The 22,954-nt window shown below is 46.7% G+C and overlaps 3 protein-coding genes across 4 annotated transcripts; 2 read left to right on the top strand and 1 right to left on the bottom strand.

Moving 5' to 3' along the window:
* The first annotated feature begins 839 nt into the window (after nt 1-839).
* On the top strand, nt 840-6,540 carry sumf2 (sulfatase modifying factor 2). 2 transcript variants are annotated; one of them, XM_072374709.1, is made up of 9 exons: nt 840-1,021; nt 1,096-1,240; nt 1,317-1,431; nt 1,511-1,555; nt 1,624-1,774; nt 3,352-3,407; nt 3,596-3,680; nt 5,612-5,753; nt 5,827-6,540. In XM_072374709.1, exons 1-9 carry the CDS (start codon nt 961-963, stop codon nt 5,915-5,917), a joined length of 891 nt encoding a protein of 296 aa, XP_072230810.1. In that variant the 5' UTR covers nt 840-960; the 3' UTR covers nt 5,918-6,540. The 2 variants fall into 2 exon arrangements, with proteins under 2 accessions (XP_072230810.1, XP_072230809.1); XM_072374708.1 differs by having other exon boundaries at nt 1,093-1,240.
* A 1,485-nt stretch (nt 6,541-8,025) lies between these two features.
* bicdl2l (bicaudal-D-related protein 2-like) lies at nt 8,026-11,492 on the top strand. The gene is made up of 6 exons (XM_072374710.1): nt 8,026-8,607; nt 9,076-9,195; nt 9,264-9,437; nt 9,919-10,001; nt 10,104-10,224; nt 11,044-11,492. Exons 1-6 carry the CDS (start codon nt 8,095-8,097, stop codon nt 11,362-11,364), a joined length of 1,332 nt encoding a protein of 443 aa, XP_072230811.1. The 5' UTR covers nt 8,026-8,094; the 3' UTR covers nt 11,365-11,492.
* A 386-nt stretch (nt 11,493-11,878) lies between these two features.
* abhd11 (abhydrolase domain containing 11) lies at nt 11,879-21,840 on the bottom strand. Its single transcript, XM_072375371.1, has 6 exons — nt 21,590-21,840; nt 20,489-20,624; nt 20,207-20,380; nt 18,845-19,015; nt 14,631-14,812; nt 11,879-13,411 (listed from the first exon to the last, which is right to left on the bottom strand). The coding sequence occupies exons 1-6, from the start codon at nt 21,703-21,705 to the stop codon at nt 13,276-13,278; spliced, it is 915 nt and encodes a 304-aa protein (XP_072231472.1). The 5' UTR covers nt 21,706-21,840; the 3' UTR covers nt 11,879-13,275.
* Nucleotides 21,841-22,954: the final 1,114 nt, after the last annotated feature.

Below are 22,954 nucleotides of genomic sequence, written 5' to 3'. Positions count from 1 at the left end.
TATTATATATTATTATAATACCACGGGGTATTAAAAAGTCTTAAAATGTCTAAAATCATCTTAAAATGATCTTAAAATGTCTTAAATACGACTTTGAAAGGTCTTAAAAATGTATCAACGTTCCTTTTATTTCAAACAAATGCATAAACTTCAGTCTTGCTTTTAATTATTTGGATTTTTTTTGAGGATGCTACAACAAAACCGAACTAAAGTACCTGTGGACCTCATGTCCAGCGTTAACAGAACGGTTCGTAATAAAGGTTTCTGGTGTTTTTACTCAGGTTCAGCATTTTGTGTGAAAGAGCTGTAAAAAAATAATCTTATACTTTGCAAGTAATTCCAGGCCTCCGAGTTTCCTTTTATACTTTTTTGCCAGTATGGGTGTTAAATTGTATTAATTATGGTCTTAAAAAGTCTTAAATTTGACTTGTTGAAACCAGCAGAGCCCCTGTTACCAACTGGAATCGAGCTGATTTATCAAAAGCCTGACGTTGCTATGCCAACATTAATGCGGATTAAATGTACCTAAAAACACGTACTTTCTGGATTTTGACCTTGTTTTATGCGCCTTCACTCCATATTTGCATATTTAATTTCTATCTCACCATCGAACACAAGCGTTACTTTGACAATTTAAGAAAAAAGCGCATTAAAATCATTCCAGATATCCTGTTTCACCCCTAGTTCCGACATCTATGGATGTGTAACTTCACACGACACCGTTCACGGAGAGCTATTTGTCGCCTGAGCACCGGTTTTACACAGAGCGGAACCTTTTAACACGGAACCCGTTCAAGGTTGAACACATTTCCGTTATAGGCGCAACGGTGAAAGTCGTCCGACCAAAAAAAAAAAAAACCTTTAAATAGAACTTTGCGGAGTTGTTCCGTTCCGAAAGTGTTCTAAAAGATGTTATAATTCCGTATTTCTGTTTAATAATTAGTTTCAGCTCAAGCAGCCATGTCGAGAACGAAGGTTTCTCCCTCCTGGATGTTTCCTGTGTTTTTACTGTCGGTGGCGGGTAAGATTTCTCTCTGTTTGACCTAAACTGAATGAACATCCAGCATGATGAGACGGGTCTTCTCCTGGCAGCAGCGGCGGAGATGCTGGACATCCCCGGGGGGAGGATGGTGATGGGACCCGGTGCGGCTGACGGGAGGGACGGAGAGTCCCCGGCCAGGGAAGCGGAGGTGCAGCCCTTTAAAATGGACAAATACCCGGTGACTAATGCAGATTTCAGGTAATAGACATGGGAATCCGAGAGGAAAAGGACTCGGGTGAAAACGTGAGTGTGAGCATTTGTTTTCTATTCTCAGAGACTTTGTGAGGGCGCAGAAATACAAAACGGAGGCGGAGACATTTGGCTGGAGCTTTGTGTTTCAGGACTTTGTGTCTGATGAGTTGAAGAGTAAAGTCACTCAGAGAATCGAGGTACCGCGTGTTTAAAAGCAGTAAATTAAATAAAAAGCCACGTGAAGAAGCTGTAATTTCCCTGTTTTCCCCCCTCCAGTCTGCTCCCTGGTGGCTGCCTGTGGAGCGAGTGTTTTGGAGGCAGGTAAGCGTGTCCCCTGCTGCTGTCTGTCCCCCCCCCCCCAGCCACACCTCTGACCTCCGACTCTTCAGCCTGCAGGACCCGGTTCAGGGATTCGGGATCATCTGGACCTCCCGGTGGTTCAAGTGAGCTGGAATGATGCTCAGGCCTTCTGCAGCTGGAGGGGCTGCAGACTGCCCACGGAGGAGGAGTGGGAGTGGGCCGCGCGAGGAGGGCTGCAAGGTACAGTCTGTGCACGGAGAGTTGTGTTTGAATCGGGTTAATGAGAGAGGTGGGGGCAGCTTTCTGCAGCTGGAAGGTCAAAAGACTTTTAGACTGAATTTAAAGACTCCAATTACCTCCAGCCACTCCCAAATGGGCTCAGAGCGCCCATCTTTGTGCAGCTGGAAGTGTCGCTGAAGTCCCAGTAAAGATGCTCTTTTGATCTTTTTCAGTTTCTTTTGTCAAACAGCTAAAAAATAAAAAATAGCCCATATGAAAATATATATAGAAATAAATATAAAAATATAAAAATCGTCCCATTGGGACTCTGTCGCTGGTTTTCCAGAATAAAATCGTTCTAATCGCAGCTTCCTGTGACCTAAACACGACATCATGTAGTGATTTCAGTTTTTTGGGGGGGTCACACAGCACCGAGGTTAGTTAGATGCTCTCAGATGAAGCTCATTTGGCCAGAAACAGCTCAACAGATCACAGTCTGGGTGTGAGGTCTGTGCATTTCTTACAGTGTGCATTTCTTACAGTGTGCGTTTCTTACAGTGTGCATTTCTTACAGTGTGCATTTCTTACAGTGTGCGTTTCTTACAGTGTGCATTTCTTACAGTGTGCGTTTCTTACAGTGTGCGTTTCTTACAGTGCATTTCTTACAGTGTGCGTTTCTTACAGTGTGCGTTTCTTACAGTGTGCGTTTCTTACAGTGTGCATTTCTTACAGTGTGCATTTCTTACAGTGTGCGTTTCTTACAGTGTGCATTTCTTACAGTGTGCGTTTCTTACAGTGTGCATTTCTTACAGTGTGCATTTCTTACAGTGTGCATTTCTTACAGTGTGCGTTTCTTACAGTGTGCGTTTCTTACAGTGTGCATTTCTTACAGTGTGCGTTTCTTACAGTGTGCATTTCTTACAGTGTGCGTTTCTTACAGTGTGCATTTCTTACAGTGTGCAGGAGGAATATTCTTTAGAAAAGTAAAAACTTTGACCTGGTGCTTGATTTGAATGCTGAATAATCAGAAAAACACAGCTCGTGCATTACAGATCCATGTTTAAGATGACTGAGGCTGCCATTAAAAACCAAGTGATGGAATAAGTTTTTATCCTTTGTGATCAGAATCATTTCTCCTGCTGTGTGGCTGCAGCTGGTGCAGTTAGGCATGAGGTCCCTCAGAGGCTCCCAGAAGAAGGGAACGTCTCATAAAAGATGTTCCCTTGGTGCAACATGATTAAATGTCCTCTGCCTTGAATTTCAGACCCTTTCAGACCCTAACCCCCCCGTGTTCCTGAGTATTCTTATTCATTTTCCACACAAAGTGCATAGAAAAAGGAAGATTTGAAAGCTGTTCTGGCTTTTTTAGTTTGATCTGAGACCTTCGTTTTAATGTTTTAAATCCAAAGAGTTGAACTTTTCATGGAAAATGTTCAGCGCTGCAGGGAAATAACGCCTGGGATGAGTTTTACTCCTACGGCTCCATCTTTTCCTCTACAAACAGAAGAATCTAAACTGCCTTCTGGGAAGTGTTTCAGCCCAAAGTGAAAAGTCTTTTTTCTGTCTTTTTTCCCTTTTTCGTGCCTCTGGTGCTCCAGGTCGGACGTATCCGTGGGGGAACAAGTTCCAGGCCAACAGAAGCAACCTGTGGCAGGTCAGCCTGATGCAGCCTGGGGGGGGGGCTCAGATTTAAAGAATCATTTCCACCGGTTTCTGCTGATAACTTTGTCACTTTCTGGGTGGATGAAAGTGTTTCTAACCGTCGCATTAAGTGAGAAACTGACTGAAAAATGACTTGTTCTGTCAGTGAAAGAAAGGAGCTGTTTTCCTGGTTTGTTTCAGGGAAAGTTTCCAGATGGAGACACAGCGGAGGACGGGTATCACGGCACATCTCCAGTCACAGCGTTTCCTCCCCAGAACAGTTACGGTAAGTATGCCTGAGGAAAAGAGCAGCTTTCCTGCAGCTAAAAGCCAGGCCTGGCCTCTTTTCACTGAGGCTTCACAGCACTTCAGGGGAATAATTCGCTTCTTTTCACATCTTTAGTGCAGCTTTATGTTGATTTGCTGCTCAACGACCTTCAAAAGACATGAAAAAGCAACCAAAAAAAGCAAAAGACAGCAGGAAGTCACTGGCTCTGACTTCCAAAACCTCCAAAATGTAATTCACTGGTTGATGTAAAATGTTTGATGTGTTCATCTGACTGAGCTCTTTATTGACCTTTTATTGGTCGATAGTCACGTCATATCCCCACTTATAGCTCTGGTTTAAAGCCGTTAACTTGGGGGCACATGGATAATACGTCCCCTTTAAAGCTGTTAACTTGGGGGCACATGGATAATACGTCCCCTTTAAAGCTGTTAACTTGGGGGCACATGGATAATACGTCCCCTTTAAAGCTGTTAACTTGGGGGCACATGGATAATACGTCCCCTTTAAAGCTGTTAACTTGGGGGCACATGGATAATACGTCCCCTTTAAAGCTGTTAACTTGGGGGCACATAGATAATACGTCCCCTTTTAAAGCTGTTAACTTGGGGGCACATAGATAATACGTCCCCTTTAAAGCTGTTAACTTGGGGGCACATGGATAATACGTCCCCTTTAAAGCTGTTAACTTGGGGGCACATGGATAATACGTCCCCTTTAAAGCTGTTAACTTGGGGGCACATGGATAATACGTCCCCTTTAAAGCTGTTAACTTGGGGGCACATGGATAATACGTCCCCTTTAAAGCTGTTAACTTGGGGGCACATGGATAATACGTCCCCTTTAAAGCTGTTAACTTGGGGGCACATGGATAATACGTCCCCTTTAAAGCTGTTAACTTGGGGGCACATGGATAATACGTCCCCTTTTAAAGCTGTTAACTTGGGGGCACATGGATAATACGTCCCCTTTAAAGCTGTTAACTTGGGGGCACATGGATAATACGTCCCCTTTAAAGCTGTTAACTTGGGGGCACATGGATAATACGTCCCCTTTAAATCTGTTAACTTGGGGGCACATGGATAATACGTCCCCTTTAAAGCTGTTAACTTGGGGGCACATGGATAATACGTCCCCTTTAAAGCTGTTAACTTGGGGGCACATGGATAATACGTCCCCTTTAAAGCTGTTAACTTGGGGGCACATGGATAATACGTCCCCTTTAAAGCTGTTAACTTGGGGGCACATGGATAATACGTCCCCTTTAAAGCTGTTAACTTGGGGGCACATAGATAATACGTCCCCTTTAAAGCTGTTAACTTGGGGGCACATAGATAATACGTCCCCTTTAAAGCTGTTAACTTGGGGGCACATAGATAATACGTCCCCTTTAAAGCTGTTAACTTGGGGGCACATGGATAATACGTCCCCTTTAAAGCTGTTAACTTGGGGGCACATGGATAATACGTCCCCTTTAAAGCTGTTAACTTGGGGGCACATGGATAATACGTCCCCTTTAAAGCTGTTAACTTGGGGGCACATAGATAATACGTCCCCTTTAAAGCTGTTAACTTGGGGGCACATAGATAATACGTCCCCTTTAAAGCTGTTAACTTGGGGGCACATAGATAATACGTCCCCTTTAAAGCTGTTAACTTGGGGGCACATGGATAATACGTCCCCTTTAAAGCTGTTAACTTGGGGGCACATGGATAATACGTCCACTTTAAAGCTGTTAACTTGGGGGCACATGGATAATACGTCCCCTTTAAAGCTGTTAACTTGGGGGCACATGGATAATACGTCCCCTTTAAAGCTGTTAACTTGGGGGCACATGGATAATACGTCCCCTTTAAAGCTGTTAGATCCAGGTCTAAATGAAGCATCCCATGAGCTAAAAATAAGATCCTGGCTGTTGGCTGTTCCTGCAGGACTGTTTGACATGATGGGAAACACGTGGGAATGGACAGCCACACCTTTCCCCTCGGCCCAGCCGATGTACGCGCTGCGCGGCGCCTCCTGGATCGACACGGTGGACGGCTCGGCCAATCACAAGGCTCGGATCAGCACCAGGTGGGTTTGTGGGTAAAACGCTGGAGGTGGACGCTGCACAGCTCTCGTGACTCACTGATTATGTGTCCTGCAGGATGGGCAACACCCCCGACTCTGCCTCGGATAATCTGGGATTCAGGTGCGCTGCCGGCGCCGGGCAGAAGAGGGACGACGCAGAACTGTAGCAACTCTGTTCATTTATCAGCGGATCTGAGGCTGAAACTGGTCCAGCTACGTTTCTGCCCCGTCTCCTGAGGGTTTCTTCTCTTAAAGACGTAATTAAAGGTCCATCTTTCTTTTTACAGGAGTTTGTGCGCCTCGTGTCTCTGGAGCCTTGACTTTATTCACTCGAACAGCAACAAGGGGGCCCTCACTGGCTGCCAGCAGCCAGGCCGTCTTCCTGCTGGAGCCTGGCATCTTTCTTTTGTTGGGTTTTGCTATGTGACCTGAGAGCAAATCGGTGCTTTAGTTTAGCCTCAGCGCCTTTCTCTGCTGATCGGACTCGGCTGAGTCTGTGGGGCACATTCTGAGAAAAACACCAGTGAAAAGCTTCTGTCTGTTTGCAAGAAATGATTCAGTGCTGCTGAGGAGGAGTGGAACGGCTGCAGTGTTTCAGGAGGCCTTGCAACAGGATCCGTTTTGTAAATTGTGCGGTTAAATGAAATAAAATCTGCATTTGAAGTGTTTTCACTGAACGCCCCCACAGTTTCTGCCTGAAACACCTTCTCTACAGACGGCTGCTGCATTTCTTTTGTGATACATTTTTGCTAAATGATGGCTGCATTTCTAAACTGTGGTTCTAATAAAGACTTTTCATCTGGTTTTCAACGGGTCCTGAAGTCTGGAGGCAAAAAAGACCGACGAACTTCAAGTGTTTTGTCCAGAAGTAACACAATGTACACCTCTAAGCCAAACCTTGACTTACTTCTGCTAGTTTCGTACCACAAACGGCACAAACTCGTCCTTGGCTCTTAGCGCCACGCGGTTGCCTGGCAACCGGCAGTGATTCCAGGACGTCATCCCCAGCGTCATCCCCCACGTCAGACCAGACGAGCCTCGAACAAAGCGTTAAAGAAGGAGCTGTGAATAAATGTTCCGCTTTGTTACGAGGAGACACTCAAAACAGTTTGGCTAACTAGCTACCCGTCGGTCCTGACGCGTAGCAAAGCTAACTTTCTGCTAACTGCTAACTTAGCTTAGCTACCCGTCGGTCCTGACGCGTAGCGAAGCTAACTTTCTGCTAACTGCTAACTTAGCTTAGCTACCCGTCGGTCCTGACGCGTAGCGAAGCTAACTGCTAACTTAGCTTAGCTACCCGTCGGTCCTGACGCTTAGCGAAGCTAACTTTCTGCTAACTTAGCTTGTTTTCAAAGTCTTAAAGACGCAAACATCGATGCTTCCTTAAAATGTGAAAACAGTCTTTTATAAAACCAGCCTGGCAAAGTAAGTTGAAGTGAAAGTTGACTCCATTCTTTGAGACTTGAAAGCGATAAATTCTGCAACAGGATAACAGATATTGGTACATTTTCTGTCTCAGTTCTGGGGATGAATTCTCCCCCCATCCTACTAAAATGTCCTCATCATTCATAAAACACGGAGTGACACCTTTTGCACCGGGGGTAACGATGCAGGCCGGTTTGACCTGTGTCACAGGCCCAAAATGTGCATTACTTTACCTTCTGGATATTCCCTCTTTTAAAGGTGGCTGACTTTCCTCTGCTGGAGGTGCTTTCAGAGTTTGATGCAGAGCTTTTTCTAGAACACAGCCTGTATCAGGGCTAAATCTGGGCCTATAATCATGGAGGGAACGTCTTAAATAAGATGATTAGGAATGAAAATGACTCATGCCGACTCATCTCTGCTCATGTGTAGGAGCGGAGGATTTGTCACCAACAGTCAGCGTCCCGTTGCAGGAAAATGACGATAACTGGTGTTTTCCCCACAGCAGAAATAAACCGATGACTAACCCGGAGTGTGGTTTGGGTTCTGCTGAAGGCACAGCATCCATTTGCTGTGACAGCGAGCTTGAATCGCTGCCTTCAGCGCTCTTTCCCTCTAATCTTTGAGTTGGACTGAACAATGTGATCCCACCACAGGAGCAGAAGGCCTTTTATCAGCTGCTCTGATGTGTCTGCACTCTTTCTCTTTGTGCAGAGACTCAGGAGGAGGAGGACAGCCCAGGCCTGAAGCCACAGCCTCCGATGACATCACATGGTGTCATGCTGGGAACCTGTGAGGAGGCACACACTTCAGGTACAACAAGTTCAGCGACATTCCGCTCTTCCTCCTCCCTCCTCCTGGTTTTATAGTCTTCCAAAGTCCAGTTGCAGCTTTTATTGTGGCTTCCTCTGCCGGGCTGATCATGGACTTCTCTCAGCCTTTCTCAGTCCTCAATGAGCAGCTGAAACCTCGGGTCACCTGCAGCCAACGGCTCCACTCTTCCCTGAACAGGCTGGAGGACCGACAGCTGGGCTCGCTCCGGAGCAGGTCGGCATGTTACCGACCCACCGTCCTGCCAGCAGAACCGAATGTCTTCATGACAGAACCAGAGGTTCTGCTGGAGCCTGGAGATGGCCGGGAGCAGGAGGACCTGACCTGTGGCAGCCTGTTGTCCAGCTCCTGCCTCCTCAGTGATCTGAATGTGAAAGATGAGGATGAAAGCGAGCTGGTTGGCGACGCCACAGGGTCCGAGGAGAAAGACGGTCCCGGGGAGCTGGCCCCAGAGGGGGAACCGGACCCGTCCAGCTCAGAAGCAGGCGGCGGGGTGGGAGGCAGCCCTTTCCAGCGGTGCTTCTTCGACGGGAGCCTACCTGACCTGATAAGGACTGGCAGGACGCTCGGCAGACGCAGAACACTGGGACACGTCTCAGACACGGTAGGACGATCAATCTGTTAAAGCTTTAAGGTGAATCCTTCATTAGATCTGCTGCAGACCGGCTCGTTAGACCTGAACTACCAGCAGGAGCCTCAACCGTCTCCCAACAAAGGCTGGAAAAGGAAAGCCACAGAAGAGTTTCCCACAGTATCTGGCAGTAAAACTGCTGTGAATGTGATGATGAATGACTTTAGGGGCGCTTTGTCTCCGCTGATTTGTGGCGTAAAGCTGGAGACGTGCTGATGAAGTGCTTATCTCGTGTCTCTGAGGCAGCTTGTGTGAATGCATTCTTGTTTGCTGAATCTCTCCTCAGCCGGAGCGACCGGATTCTTTGGTCTGGAGGCCAGATAAGCAGTTTCTGTTTGCATAAAAGCGTGAGGCTGTACTCTCTGTCCGGCCCTGGGATTAAATGTCGGCGTGCCTTCTTGAACATTCTGACAGAATATTCTCCCTTTCCTTCTCGAACAGCTTAAAGAAGTGCGCCGGGAGGTGGAGCTGTCAAGGAGGCGGAGCATCAAGCTCAAGGCTCAGGTGGACCGACTGCAGGAGGGCAGAGATGGAGTGGGCTGGAGCCACCACAGGGAGAGGGTAAGGGTCACAGTCAGGGCCGGGGCTCTCCTACAGCCGCTGATAACAGCTTCCTTCTTCTATCCCAGGTCACAGAGGAGGTTCTGTCCATTTTAAGGCTGCTGCACCCGCTGATGGAGCCTGGGTCCGGCCCGCCTGGGTCCGGCCCGCCTGGTTCCTCTGATGGGCCAAACGGCCTGGATGCTGCCCTGAGCCAGCTGCAGAACGTGGCCCGTAAACTGGCAATCAGCCACACCAAACAGGTGGGGAACCACCTGTCCCACCCCCCCTTCAGCTGGAGTTTCTGTTGATTTGAATGGAGTGTTTGCCAAAGGAAAATCATTTACACGGAGGGTGGAAAGGCTCAGGTTCTTATTATCTGGAGTTCTTTAAGGAGTCACAGATGTTCTTAACCTTATGCAGACCAAAAAAAGATTGAAAAGCTTCAGCATCGATGGGAATAGTGTTAAAACTCAGCTGTTAGAGCACTCAGCACCTCGGTTCTGACCTGGTACCGGCTGTGGGATCGGTCTAATTCCAGATGTTTTCACCTGTTCATTATAAAAGGCTCATTCTCTTCTTCTCTGCTCAACACAGTATTTGAGAAGTAGATCAGAAATAACTGCACCCTTCAGCTGTGACACGTTTACAGAAACATTTAAAGAAAGTCTGGCTTTAGATCGTAATCCGGTGAAAAGACCGATAAGAGGGAGTAACCTGCCGCCTCTCCTCGTTTCCACTCAGGAGCTCAAACCCGGGGAGCATGGAGCAGAGGACGCCGCCATCCTGCAGCAGGCGCTGAGGGACAGAGACGAAGCCATAGAGAAGTGAGTCCCTCTCAGTGACTAACCTAACCGTGACCCCAGACTTACAGGAAGCCGAGGCTATTCTCAGAGATGAGTAACTGTTTCCCCCCCCCTGCCGTGCAGGAAGAAGGCGATGGAGGGCGAGGTTCTGCGGAGCAAGACGGAGATGATGGCGCTGAATAATCATCTGCTGGAGGCGGCACAGAAGCGCCTGGAGCTGTCTCTGGAGCTGGAGGCCTGGAAGGTAAACCGGGTTTAACAGAGAGGGGAAGGAAAGGGTGAACACACAGTAACAAAGTACAGGCAGGAAAGGTCTCAGCTCCCTGCAGCTCCCTGCAGAACCCTGCAGAACCCTGCAGAACCCTGCAGAACCCTGCAGAATCCTGCAGAACCCTGCAGAACCCTGCAGAACCCTGCAGAACCCTGCAGAACCCTGCAGAACCCTGCAGAACCCTGCAGAACCCTGCAGAACCCGCCGTTTTTTAAGCTCAAAAGCCCAAAGTGAAAACCTCACAGTCTCTGAAGGTTTCAAACAAAGATCAGCACAGCTGTTCCCTGAGACTCACGGTTTGCCATCGTTTCCCTTCCCATAACTGAGGCTTCTGAATATGTTGCCGTCTCTGAAAGCTGCAGGTTTCTGCTAAACGAAGGCAACTTTTAGAGAACCGAGGGTTTAATCTCACCTTAAAGAATCTTTACTGTCATTAAGACCGCGTCCAAAGGGCCAAATAACGTCAGATTCATCCTGTCCATCACTCATAATCATCCCTGCTGAACAGAAGTGGACCGAGCCGACGGGTTCCTGCATGTTTCAGACGTGTTTTCAGACACCTTCATGCCTCTCTGCTCATTTATTTCAAGCTGAATTTTATTCATTTAGTTTATTTCAAACACAAAGCTGAATTCTGCCCCCTCCCACTCCTCTTCATGTAGTAGCAGGGAGGATACATGTGTCAGCAGCCAAAGTGTGCAGTAAATCTCACTCCCACATGCCTGCAGTCTGCTTTATTGCCCCCCCCACACTGCTGTGGAGAAGCTGATTTACTTTCTTCTCTTGCTTCAGGACGACTTTCAGCGGCTTCTCCAGCAGCAGGTGTACAGTCAGCAGCAGGCAGAGCAGGCCCAGAAGAAGACCTCCCGCCTGGGCCTCCTGAGGAGAAACAACAAGCCCCCCATCCAGCGGCCGCCCAGCTTCCCGCTGTCTGCACCCACCCCCCCCACAGTCAGCTCCAGCCACATCTTCCTGCCTCCCTCTTCCCCCACCACACGCCACTGGATGGACAAGCTGAAGAAGGGCAAGAGCGGTCGGCACGGAGACCAAGCTGCCCCCGAGCAGGAGGCGAGGGGCAGAAATGACGGCTTCCAGGTCGTGTCACTCGATTAACTCGTGGTTTCACACTGGGAACGCTTTCTGGGCTGCGCTGCTCTCACATGGGGCTTTTAGTTGGCTCACTGTAGTGAAGGAGGAGGAATAACTGCTGAAAGGGAAAGTTTCTCTGGGACTGATTCTGAGTCTGAGCCTGAGTGACTCAGAGCTGCAGCTGCAGCTGAGCTGAGGCAGAGCTCTAGAGCACAAACTCACCTGAGCAGTCAGCAGCACCTGCACCTTGGTTTATTCTGCATGTTTCAGTGAGGGAGGAGGACCAACAGCCAGTTAAAGAAATTAAAAAATGCTCCTCTTTGGGTGCCAGATGCAGCACTTTTTATGCAAGTATTCAAAGATTTTCAGTATAATCTTGGGAAACCAGCTTTGGATCATTCATGTACAACATGTCCCTGTAAATAAAAGCTTTCAAACTTTGCCAATAAATGGAGGGTTTTACTGAAAAGCTGCTTGCCTGCAGATCTCTGCTTGTTGCATGGAAAAAAGATGAAAAACTCTTGAAGATTTCAGCCATTTTATTCTCTAATATTCCCAACAATATATATAATCCACTTCTATATGCAAACGGTACAGTTTTTTAATTGTATATCAGCCAATATTTAGAATAAGTGCCAACAAACTCAGTTTATATATATATATATACATAGAAATATATAGAAATATACAGCACAGCAAGGTAACACCTGATGACACCAGAAAAGGCATGCTTCATAGTCAAAGAGGGTCCAGAACCCCGGTCCAGTCTTCCTGCAGCTCGCTGCTGGCAGACACTTCCTGTTTCACTACCCAAGCCCTGACCATCTATTCATCACGTGCCACAGGGCCAGTAACTCCCTGTGGGGGGGGGGGGGACCTTCCACCAGCTGGAGCTTCATACAAAAAGAATAAAATGACTCTATATTAACATCTAACAACATAAAACACGTACAGCGCTAAACATCTAGAGACTAACTGTTAATTCAGCTCAAACTGGCAACCCAGCTGCCAATCTAAGGTCTACAGAACAAGCTTCTTTTTCTATGTAAAGTCTACAGAAATGGAAAAGGAGCTCTCCATAAAAGAGGCACATACAAATGGACACACCCTGCTTCGTCACACAGTTTCCCTCCTGGACCGAGTCAGAAGTGACAGAACCCTTTAAATACAGGACAACTACAGCTGAGCTTTAGCCACGCAGCGCTGTGCATTACGGTGAGATACAAAGAGTAAACTGGTAAAACATCGCTTCATCAAACACGGAAAGGACTGACAGACACAACGACATCACCACGGGGGGGGGGGGGGGGACAACCAGCGTGTAACCTGAGAGATCCAGGAAACAGTTTGTGCTAATACTGCAGCTTCTGCTCGGTTTCATACGTTTGTGTTGGCATAGAAACAGAAAGTAACAGGGTTTCCAGCAGATGGACAGAGGAGGAGCCCCCCCCCTGCAGCCTCTGAGCACAACGTCCCCACAAGCTTTGCTCGTTCCTCCTTTAGTCCAGCAGGAGCTTCTGCACCTCCAGCCTCATCCTGCTCCACCTCAGCAGCGCCCGGCTGCACTCGGCCTGCAGCCACCTCCACAGCACCACCGTTAATGTATCAGCAGAGAGAAAGCAGAGAGCAAGTGAGAAGTTCTTTGGGTTAGACGCATTGTGTTAAACTGGAGATGCTGTTGCCTGGCAACGCTACCTGTCTGGCAGAGAGAGGGACTAAATAAACCCTAAAATGCGCTACGCTAACTGATAAAGTTCAAAGGTAAGAATGACTTCTGCAGAAGAGTGAGTTTGGTCCAGTGTTGGCGAATATTAGCATCGTTAATGGCGCCACTCGGTCGTGCCGAAGATGCTAAACTCTCATCTTCGGGTTTGGGCGAGAGGACGCCAAGAGGTGCTGAGCATTAAAAAGTTCTGAGGAGCAGGCTGCAGGCAGCTAAGACTGGAGGAAGGAGCTGATGGAGCTGATGAAGTCTAAGGGTTTGTCTGCGTGTATCCAGTGGCTGGCGTCTGGGATGTACTGGATGTCGGCGCAGGGGAACAGCCTCTGGATTTCTGGGTAATCCTCGGAGCTGAAACCAGGAGGGAAAAAGTCAAAGAAGGGAATTTTATCAGAGGAGGCTCATCTGCAGACTTAACCGAGTATTTAAGCATTTATACGGCAACATTTAAGGCTAAAAACTTCAATTTAAGGCTTTTCACACAGACACCATGGTGGCTCCAGCCCACAATCCTGCTTAATCTAATCTATACGGAGCAAATCTTCCTGTTCGGGTTGTTGCAGAATATTAAGAGGAGAATAAAAGTGTTCTTTTAGTTTATGTTCACTTTAAGAAGAATGAATGAACGTGTGCTATAGCTCTGTTAGCTCATAGCTGCTGTTAGCTCATAGCTCTGTTAGCTCATAGCTGCTGTTAGCTCATAGCTCTGTTAGCTCATAGCTGCTGTTAGCTCATAGCTGCTGTTAGCTCATAGCTCTGTTAGTTCATAGCTCTGTTAGCTCATAGCTGCTGTTAGCTCATAGCTCTGTTAGCTCATAGCTCTGTTAGCTCATAGCTGCTGTTAGCTCATAGCTCTGTTAGCTCATAGCTGCTGTTAGCTCATAGCTGCTGTTAGCTCATAGCTCTGTTAGCTCATAGCTCTGTTAGCTCATAGCTGCTGTTAGCTCATAGCTGCTGTTAGCTCATAGCTGCTGTTATGTGGCTACTTGCAGCTATAGGAGAGCTAACGGAGGGATTTCTACACAGGCACTCTACTGGGACCACTTCATCCACACGCCCCCCTGCAGCACAGCTTATTCACTCCGTGCTCTGTGACAGTCGGCTAACTTCACACAGAGTTTGCTGCTGATAGTTTTGAGCAACATGGCAGGATATTTATCAGATTTAGACGAGCAGCGGGCGTAAATGACGTCATCCAAGCAGACGAGTGAGTAGAAAGCCCTCTATAAGCCCCCCGATAGCCCCCAATAATAACAACACAGCAGCTATGAGCTAACAGAGCTATGGCACACGTTCATTCATTCATTCTTCTTAAAGTATTGGTGAAATAAAGACAGATAATGCCTTATTTAGAGGCTGCATCCTCTAAGCCCCGTTCACTCCGTTATATGGATCTCCAGTTATCTAAATATCTTCTGAAGGACGCCGACTTTCACCAAACTGTTCTCGGTGAGCAGATGAACGTATTTCATGCTAGAAATAAGGTTTAAAAACACCGGAGTTCCCCTTTAAGGCTGCAACATGTTGCCTTCCCAGCACATATGAAACGAACACTGCGCCCCTTTATTACCTGATATAAGCAGAACTGGCTCCACCCAGGAACAGTGTCGGCCCCTCATAGACGGTGTTGAAGCTGGGAAAACTCATGATTTCTTCAAGGTGCGCCGCAATGGCCTCCAAGTTAACCCTCCAGCTGTAGTGTCCGTTCTGCTCCACCAGGTTAGTCAGCAAGAACTGGCGCACCGAGTGCTCCTGAGGGACAGAGCGAAGCCATGAATTCGGCCGTTTATTACAGAAAAGAAGCCGCGTATTCAGCCGTTTATTACAGAAAAGAAGCCGCGAATTCCGCCGTTTATTACAGAAAAGAAGCCGCGAATTCAGCCGTTTGTTACAGAAAAGAAGCCGCAAATTCAGCCTTTTGTTACAGAAAAGAAGCCGCAAATTCAGCCGTTTATTACAGAAAAGAAGCCGCGAATTCCGCCGTTTATTACAGAAAAGAAGCCGCGAATTCAGCCGTTTGTTACAGAAAAGAAGCCGCAAATTCAGCCTTTTGTTACAGAAAAGAAGCCGCAAATTCAGCCGTTTATTACAGAAAAGAAGCCGCGAATTCAGCCGTTTATTACAGAAAAGAAGCCGCGAATTCAGCCGTTTATTACAGAAAAGAAGCCGCGAATTCAGCCGTTTATTACAGAAAAGAAGCCGCGAATTCAGCCGTTTATTACGGAAAAGAAGCCGCGAATTCAGCCGTTTATTACGGAAAAGAAGCCGCGAATTCGGCCGTTTATTACGGAAAAGAAGCCGCGAATTCAGCCGTTTATTACAGAAAAGAAGCCACGAATTCAGCCGTTTATTACGGAAAAGAAGCCGCGAATTCGGCCGTTTATTACAGAAAAGAAGCCGCGAATTCAGCCGTTTATTGCAGAAAAGAAGCCGCGAATTCAGCCGTTTATTGCAGAGCGAAGCCACGAATTCAGCCGTTTATTTCAGAAAAGAGGCCGCGAATTCAGCCGTTTATTACGGAAAAGAAGCCGCGAATTCCGCCGTTTATTACAGAAAAGAAGCCGCGAATTCAGCCGTTTGTTACAGAAAAGAAGCCGCGAATTCAGCCGTTTGTTACAGAAAAGAAGCCGCGAATTCAGCCGTTTATTACAGAAAAGAAGCCGCGAATTCAGCCGTTTATTACAGAAAAGAAGCCGCGAATTCGGCCGTTTATTACAGAAAAGAAGCCGCGAATTCGGCCGTTTATTGCAGAAAAGAAGCCGCGAATTCAGCCGTTTATTGCAGAAAAGAAGCCGCGAATTCAGCCGTTTATTGCAGAGCGAAGCCACGAATTCAGCCGTTTATTGCAGAAAAGAAGCCGCGAATTCAGCCGTTTATTATAGAAAAGAAGCCGCGAATTCAGCCGTTTATTACAGAAAAGAGGCCGCGAATTCAGCCGTTTATTACGGAAAAGAAGCCACAAATTCAGCCGTTTATTACAGAAAAGAAGCCGCAAATTCAGCCGTTTATTACAGAAAAGAAGCCGCGAATTCAGCCGTTTATTACAGAAAAGAAGCCGCGAATTCAGCCGTTTATTACAGAAAAGAAGCCGCGAATTCAGCAGTTTATTACAGAAAAGAAGCCGCGAATTCAGCCGTTTATTACGGAAAAGAAGCCGCGAATTCGGCTTATTTATTACAGAAAAGAGGCCGCGAATTCAGCCGTTTATTACAGAAAAGAAGCCACAAATTCGGCCATTTATTACAGAAAAGAAGCCGTGAATTCGGCCGTTTATTACAGAAAAGAGGCCGCGAATTCGGCCGTTTATTACAGAAAAGAAGCCGCGAATTCAGCCGTTTATTACAGAAAAGAAGCCGCGAATTCAGCCGTTTATTGCAGAAAAGAAGCCGCGAATTCAGCCGTTTATTACAGAAAAGAAGCCGCGAATTCAGCCGTTTATTGCAGAAAAGAAGCCGCGAATTCAGCCGTTTATTACAGAAAAGAAGCCGCGAATTCAGCCGTTTATTACAGAAAAGAAGCCGTGAATTCGGCCGTTTATTACAGAAAAGAAGCCGCGAATTCAGCCGTTTATTACGGAAAAGAAGCCGCGAATTCAGCCGTTTGTTACGGAAAAGAAGCCATGAATTCAGCCGTTTATTGCAGAGCGAAGCCGCGAATTCGGCCGTTTATTACAGAAAAGAAGCCGCGAATTCAGCCGTTTATTGCAGAGCGAAGCCACGAATTCAGCCGTTTATTGCAGAAAAGAAGCCGCGAATTCAGCCGTTTATTACAGAAAAGAGGCCGCGAATTCAGCCGTTTATTACAGAAAAGAAGCCACGAATTCAGCCGTTTATTACAGAAAAGAAGCCACAAATTCGGACGTTTATTACAGAAAAGAAGCCGCAAATTCAGCCGTTTATTACAGAAAAGAAGCCGCGAATTCGGCCGTTTATTACAGAAAAGAAGCCGCGAATTCGGCCGTTTATTACAGAAAAGAAGCCGCAAATTCGGCCGTTTATTACAGAAAAGAAGCCGCGTATTCAGCCGTTTATTACGGAAAAGAAGCCGCGAATTCAGCCGTTTATTACAGAAAAGAAGCCGCGAATTCGGCTGTTTATTACAGAAAAGAAGCCGCGAATTCAGCCGTTTATTACAGAAAAGAAGCCGCGAATTCAGCCGTTTATTACGGAAAAGAAGCCGCAAATTCAGCCGTTTATTACGGAAAAGAAGCCGCGAATTCGGCCGTTTATTACGGAAAAGAAGCCGCGAATTCGGCCGTTTATTACAGAAAAGAAGCCGCGAATTCGGCCGTTTATTACGGAAAAGAAGCCGCGAATTCGGCCGTTTATTACAGAAAAGAGGCCGCGAATTCAGCCGTTTGTTAGGGAAAAGAAGCCGCGAATTCAGCCGTTTATTACGGAAAAGAAGCCACGAATTCAGCTGTTTATTACAGAAAAGAAGCCACGAATTCAGCCGTTTATTGCAGAAAAGAAGCCGCGAATTCGGCCGTTTATTACGGAAAAGAAGCCGCGAATTCGGCCGTTTATTACAGAAAAGAAGCCGCGAATTCAGCCGTTTATTGCAGAAAAGAAGCCGCGAATTCAGCCGTTTATTGCAGAGCGAAGCCACGAATTCAGCCGTTTATTGCAGAAAAGAGGCCGCGAATTCAGCCGTTTATTACGGAAAAGAAGCCGCGAATTCCGCCGTTTATTACAGAAAAGAAGCCGCGAATTCAGCCGTTTGTTACAGAAAAGAAGCCGCGAATTCAGCCGTTTATTACAGAAAAGAAGCCGCGAATTCAGCCGTTTATTACAGAAAAGAAGCCGCGAATTCAGCCGTTTATTACAGAAAAGAAGCCGCGAATTCGGCCGTTTATTACAGAAAAGAAGCCGCGAATTCGGCCGTTTATTGCAGAAAAGAAGCCGCGAATTCAGCCGTTTATTGCAGAAAAGAAGCCGCGAATTCAGCCGTTTATTGCAGAGCGAAGCCACGAATTCAGCCGTTTATTGCAGAAAAGAAGCCGCGAATTCAGCCGTTTATTATAGAAAAGAAGCCGCGAATTCAGCCGTTTATTACAGAAAAGAGGCCGCGAATTCAGCCGTTTATTACAGAAAAGAGGCCGCGAATTCAGCCGTTTATTACGGAAAAGAAGCCGCGAATTCAGCCGTTTATTACGGAAAAGAAGCCGCGAATTCAGCCGTTTATTACGGAAAAGAAGCCGCGAATTCGGCCGTTTATTACGGAAAAGAAGCCGCGAATTCGGCCGTTTATTACAGAAAAGAAGCCGCGAATTCAGCCGTTTATTACGGAAAAGAAGCCGCGAATTCGGCCGTTTATTACAGAAAAGAAGCCGCGAATTCGGCCGTTTATTACAGAAAAGAAGCCGCGAATTCAGCCGTTTATTACGGAAAAGAAGCCGCGAATTCGGCCGTTTATTACAGAAAAGAAGCCGCAAATTCGGCCGTTTATTACAGAAAAGAGGCCGCGAATTCAGCCGTTTATTACAGAAAAGAAGCCGCGAATTCAGCCGTTTATTACAGAAACAAGGCCGCGAATTCGGCCGTTTATTACGGAAAAGAGGCCGCGAATTCGGCAGTTTATTACAGAAAAGAAGCCGCGAATTCAGCCGTTTATTACAGAAACAAGGCCGCGAATTCGGCCGTTTATTACAGAAAAGAAGCCGCGAATTCAGTCGTTTATTACAGAAAAGAGGCCGCGAATTCAGCTTATTTATTACAGAAAAGAAGCCGCGTATTCAGCTTATTTATTACAGAAAAGAGAATCAGAAGCACAGAGAGAGCAGACCTTGACCAAGCTGCGCAGCTGATCCTCAGCCATTCGCCTGGCAGTGGAGCGGGGGATGTCAGTGGAGATCTTCATGTCCTGCATGGCCTGGATGTAATAGCGGAAGTTGGTGCGCGTGGGAGACTGAGCTGGACTGATGTCCACGACCACCAGCCTCTCCACTAAAGAGGGCTGCAAACAGACAGGCATGTTACCGGGGAAATGAAAACTGCAGACAGCATGGATCTTTCAGCTCTTCACCGTTTTCAGGTTAGACTTTTAGAAATGTCTCAGTTAAAGTTACTGTGAGCCCTTCTTTTCAAGGGAAAAGCAGAAAGAAATCAGCCTGAAACCTGGAACTGAGCAACTAATCCTCGACCTTCTCCCTCCAGGCAGTGATTTCAGGGAGCATAGCATCCATTTCCACTGAATTCCTCCCTGTTGGCACCAAATCTGCTCCCAGGAACAACTCTTCTGTCCATCCCTCCTCTTAAAGGAAGCGTCTGGGCATCGACCTTCACTGCCCTCATAAATAACTCCTCACTCCCACCTTCGGCCTTCACTCATCCCAAACTGCACCCCCTCTACCTTTAGCATTCGAAGCCCCTCCCTTCTGGTTGTAATGGAAAATGAATCCTCACATGCATCGTGCTGAGTGTTACTGAGTATCAGCTGCAGATGACCTCCTGCAGACCAACACTTCCTGTTCTTCTCTTTCCTCCATCGTTAAATGATGAAGCTGCATCTTAAGGAGGACAGAAGCTGCTGCTTGCAGCTGTCAGTGTAACCTCGGCCCACCGTTCAGGCTTCATCTCAACATGAGTAAGTAAGTAAAATGTATTTAAGCAGCAGCTTCCACAGGAAGGAACCATTTAAAAACACACCAGTGCCAGAAAGCTTTTTTAAAAAGCATCGACAGAGTCAAGGGATCCAAGATAAGTGGAAATTCATCCCACATTCTAGGTCCAACAGCTTGGAAACGAGTCTCCTCTGAAGCCATCAGTAGCTGCTGATCAGAGGATCTGAAGCTGGGAGCTGCAGCTGGATCAGATCACAGGTGCAGGAGGAACCTGTCCATGCAACGCTCTGAATGCCAAACCTACGGTTTAGAGTTTGTGCTAACAGCCAGGGAGGAGAAGAGGCCATCTCCTCTCTGCCCCCGCCTGCTTAATGCTTCAAACCAGGAGTCATTCACAGCCTTATCCACAGAGTTTCCTTCCTGTCAGCCTCAGACTTTAGTCTCATTTGTCCAAAGACTGCTGACCTTTCCCCAGCTCCATCTAAAACCGAGCCGGGCCGATTTATTTGAATATAGCCAGAGCTAAGGTGCAAACATCCCCGGCAGGACGAGCAAAGGGGAGTGACCAGGAAAGGGTGAAATACCTGCGTCAGAGCGGTGGTCATGGCAGTCTTTCCTCCCATGCTGTGGCCGATCAGGACGCACTTCTCGATGTGCAGCTGACCGAGGAGGTGTTTCAGATCATTGCTCATCGCCTCGTAGGTCAGCACGGGGTTGTGAGGGCTGTTGCCGTGGTTACGGGCATCTACAGTCAACACCTGACTGGACAAAGGACAGTTAAGACTCTTGGACTGGGGGGAAAAGGACGCAGCAGAGTTTTTACACACTGTTTCACATGCAGGGGGGAATTTTCTTCATTGCATTACCTTTCGGCCCGTGCGCTGCACCAAAGACTTGGCTATGGAGTGGAAGTTGGATTTACTGCCAAACAGGCCGTGTAGGAACACCAGGGGAGTGCTCTCTCCCTTCCCGTCGAACACATCGTAGGTCAAGTTGACGGCACTGAGGGGAAAAAGAATGAATCCATGAATAAAATGTCGCAGAGAAGAGGAAACGTTGAGAAAATTAAACGTTCAGGGAACAGAAATGCTTCAATCCCAGTAAAAAGCAGAACTTTTTAGCCCGTCCCATTAAAGGAGGGCATCAGGACAGCTCCGGTGAATCTTCTTTTGTGGGGACTGCTGTGCTTCCACCTGCTGGTTGCAGCTCATGCAACAGCTTCAGATTACATTCATCTGAAAGAACTCGCTCAGCATCCTAATATCTCACGTTGAGCTAACTGCCAGAAGAATAATGGGTGCAGATTCTGTGTTTTTGCATAATTAATGCCATAAATGTAGCTGTTGCAGCCATGACCTTTAAATTTCCTTTAAAAAAAAGCTAATAAACACATTTTTTTATATAAAAACATAATTTCTCTGCTCATTCTATCATTTTTTTTTAATATTATGGTTTTGTGACCTTAAATTATAACTCTGCTCTGAAAGAAAGGCACATTGAACTCACCCTGAATGCGATGACACGGTGTGATGAGATAAGAAAGTATCATTTTGTTCGATAAATGTCAAATATTCACAGTTTGCACAAAGCATTAGCTGCCTAAGCTGCTTCCATGCATCCCATATATTCCTCACACGGGTTTGGGTTTTATTTAGCTGCAGGAGCTAACACTATGAAACAAGGCCTTCATCTAAAATCTGTTTGGAAGTGCGATCCGAGCCCAGATCCAGGTTTACCATCATGCTAACTGTGCGTCTGAATGTCATTGGTGTAAAACTGTGCAGTTAACGCTCAACAAACACACAAAAGCGACACAAATGGGACAATTTGCAATTTTGCAGCGATACAAATGACTGATTGTCTGACGACAACAACGGAGGGCTGTCATTTCCAGCCAGCACCCCCGCACCACGCTGCAGTGCGGGCTGGTAGAGGGCACCAGTTAGCCGGGAAGCTAGCGGGGATACCTGGATGAACTGGCCGTCCGGACCGTGGGAGGCGTCCCGAGCTGGCGCGCGGGCAGCAGGCGGCCCGCAGAGCGGCTCAGCAGCCCTCCGTGAACCAGGCGACACAAAGCACTCATAGCAGCATATGTTCCGTTACCGCGCGGTCCGCAAACAACATGCGCGTGCGAGCAGAGCCACGGTGACAGCCGAGAGTCGGCGAGTCTGCATTCAGAGCGGCCGGAGGTCGACAACAGCCAGCCGCCGTCTGTCAACAGCTGATGTTGCGTCATGACGTCACGAGCACGTACAACGGCGCGTTCCTTCAGCCTGTCAGGCTCTGAGATTTTTTTTATAAATGCGTTTATACTCCTCTTAATTAACCCTTAATACCGGTAAATATCCCGTTTGACACACTCACAGCAAAGGTGAAAAAATTCTAATTCTAAAGGGAGAGCGTCCATGTAAGGACACGCACGAGCAACCACGTGCACGCTCACGTAACAGCAAACTAAAGCTGCTCTGTTATGGGCAGAGCGATAGAGTATAAATACATATATAAACTATAGCTCTGCCCAAAGGGAGCCATGTGCTGAATTTATTCATAAATAAGGGTTATTTAACCAGACAAACAAACATTATTACCATAAAACTCATCCAGTTTATTATTTATTTACCTCTTTTCATGACGTCAGCAGCCATTTTCTGTCATGCTTTTATAAATGACTTTGAATTATTTGAACTTAAACATAAAGAGCGTTTCTGAAAATGTTTAAATATGTCAGTAATGCATTATATCATTAGTTATGAAGGTTTTTCCCACATAAATGTCCAATAACTCCTGTTATACACACTGTTATACTCCTGTTATACTCCTGTTATACACACTGTTATACTCCTGTTATACTCCTGTTATACTCCTGTTATACACACTGTTATACTCCTGTTATACTCCTGTTATACACACTGTTATACTCCTGTTATACACACTGTTATACTCCTGTTATACACACTGTTATACACACTGTTATACTCCTGTTATACTCCTGTTATACACACTGTTATACTCCTGTTATACACACTGTTATACTCCTGTTATACTCCTGTTATACTCCTGTTATACACACTGTTATACTCCTGTTATACACACTGTTATACTCCTGTTATACTCCTGTTATACTCCTGTTATACACACTGTTATACTCGTGTTATACACACTGTTATACTCCTGTTATACTCCTGTTATACTCCTGTTATACACACTGTTATACTCCTGTTATACACACTGTTATACACACTGTTATACTCCTGTTATACACACTGTTATACTCCTGTTATACTCCTGTTATACACACTGTTATACTCCTGTTATACACACTGTTATACTCC

Source organism: Leuresthes tenuis, unplaced genomic scaffold (genome assembly GCF_036924035.1).
Source record: "Leuresthes tenuis unplaced genomic scaffold, fLeuTen1.0.hap1 SCAF_21, whole genome shotgun sequence".
Classification (NCBI taxonomy): Eukaryota; Metazoa; Chordata; class Actinopteri; order Atheriniformes; family Atherinopsidae; genus Leuresthes; species Leuresthes tenuis.
Note: the sequence above shows the minus strand (reverse complement) of the source record. Positions and strands in the feature narration are given on the sequence as shown.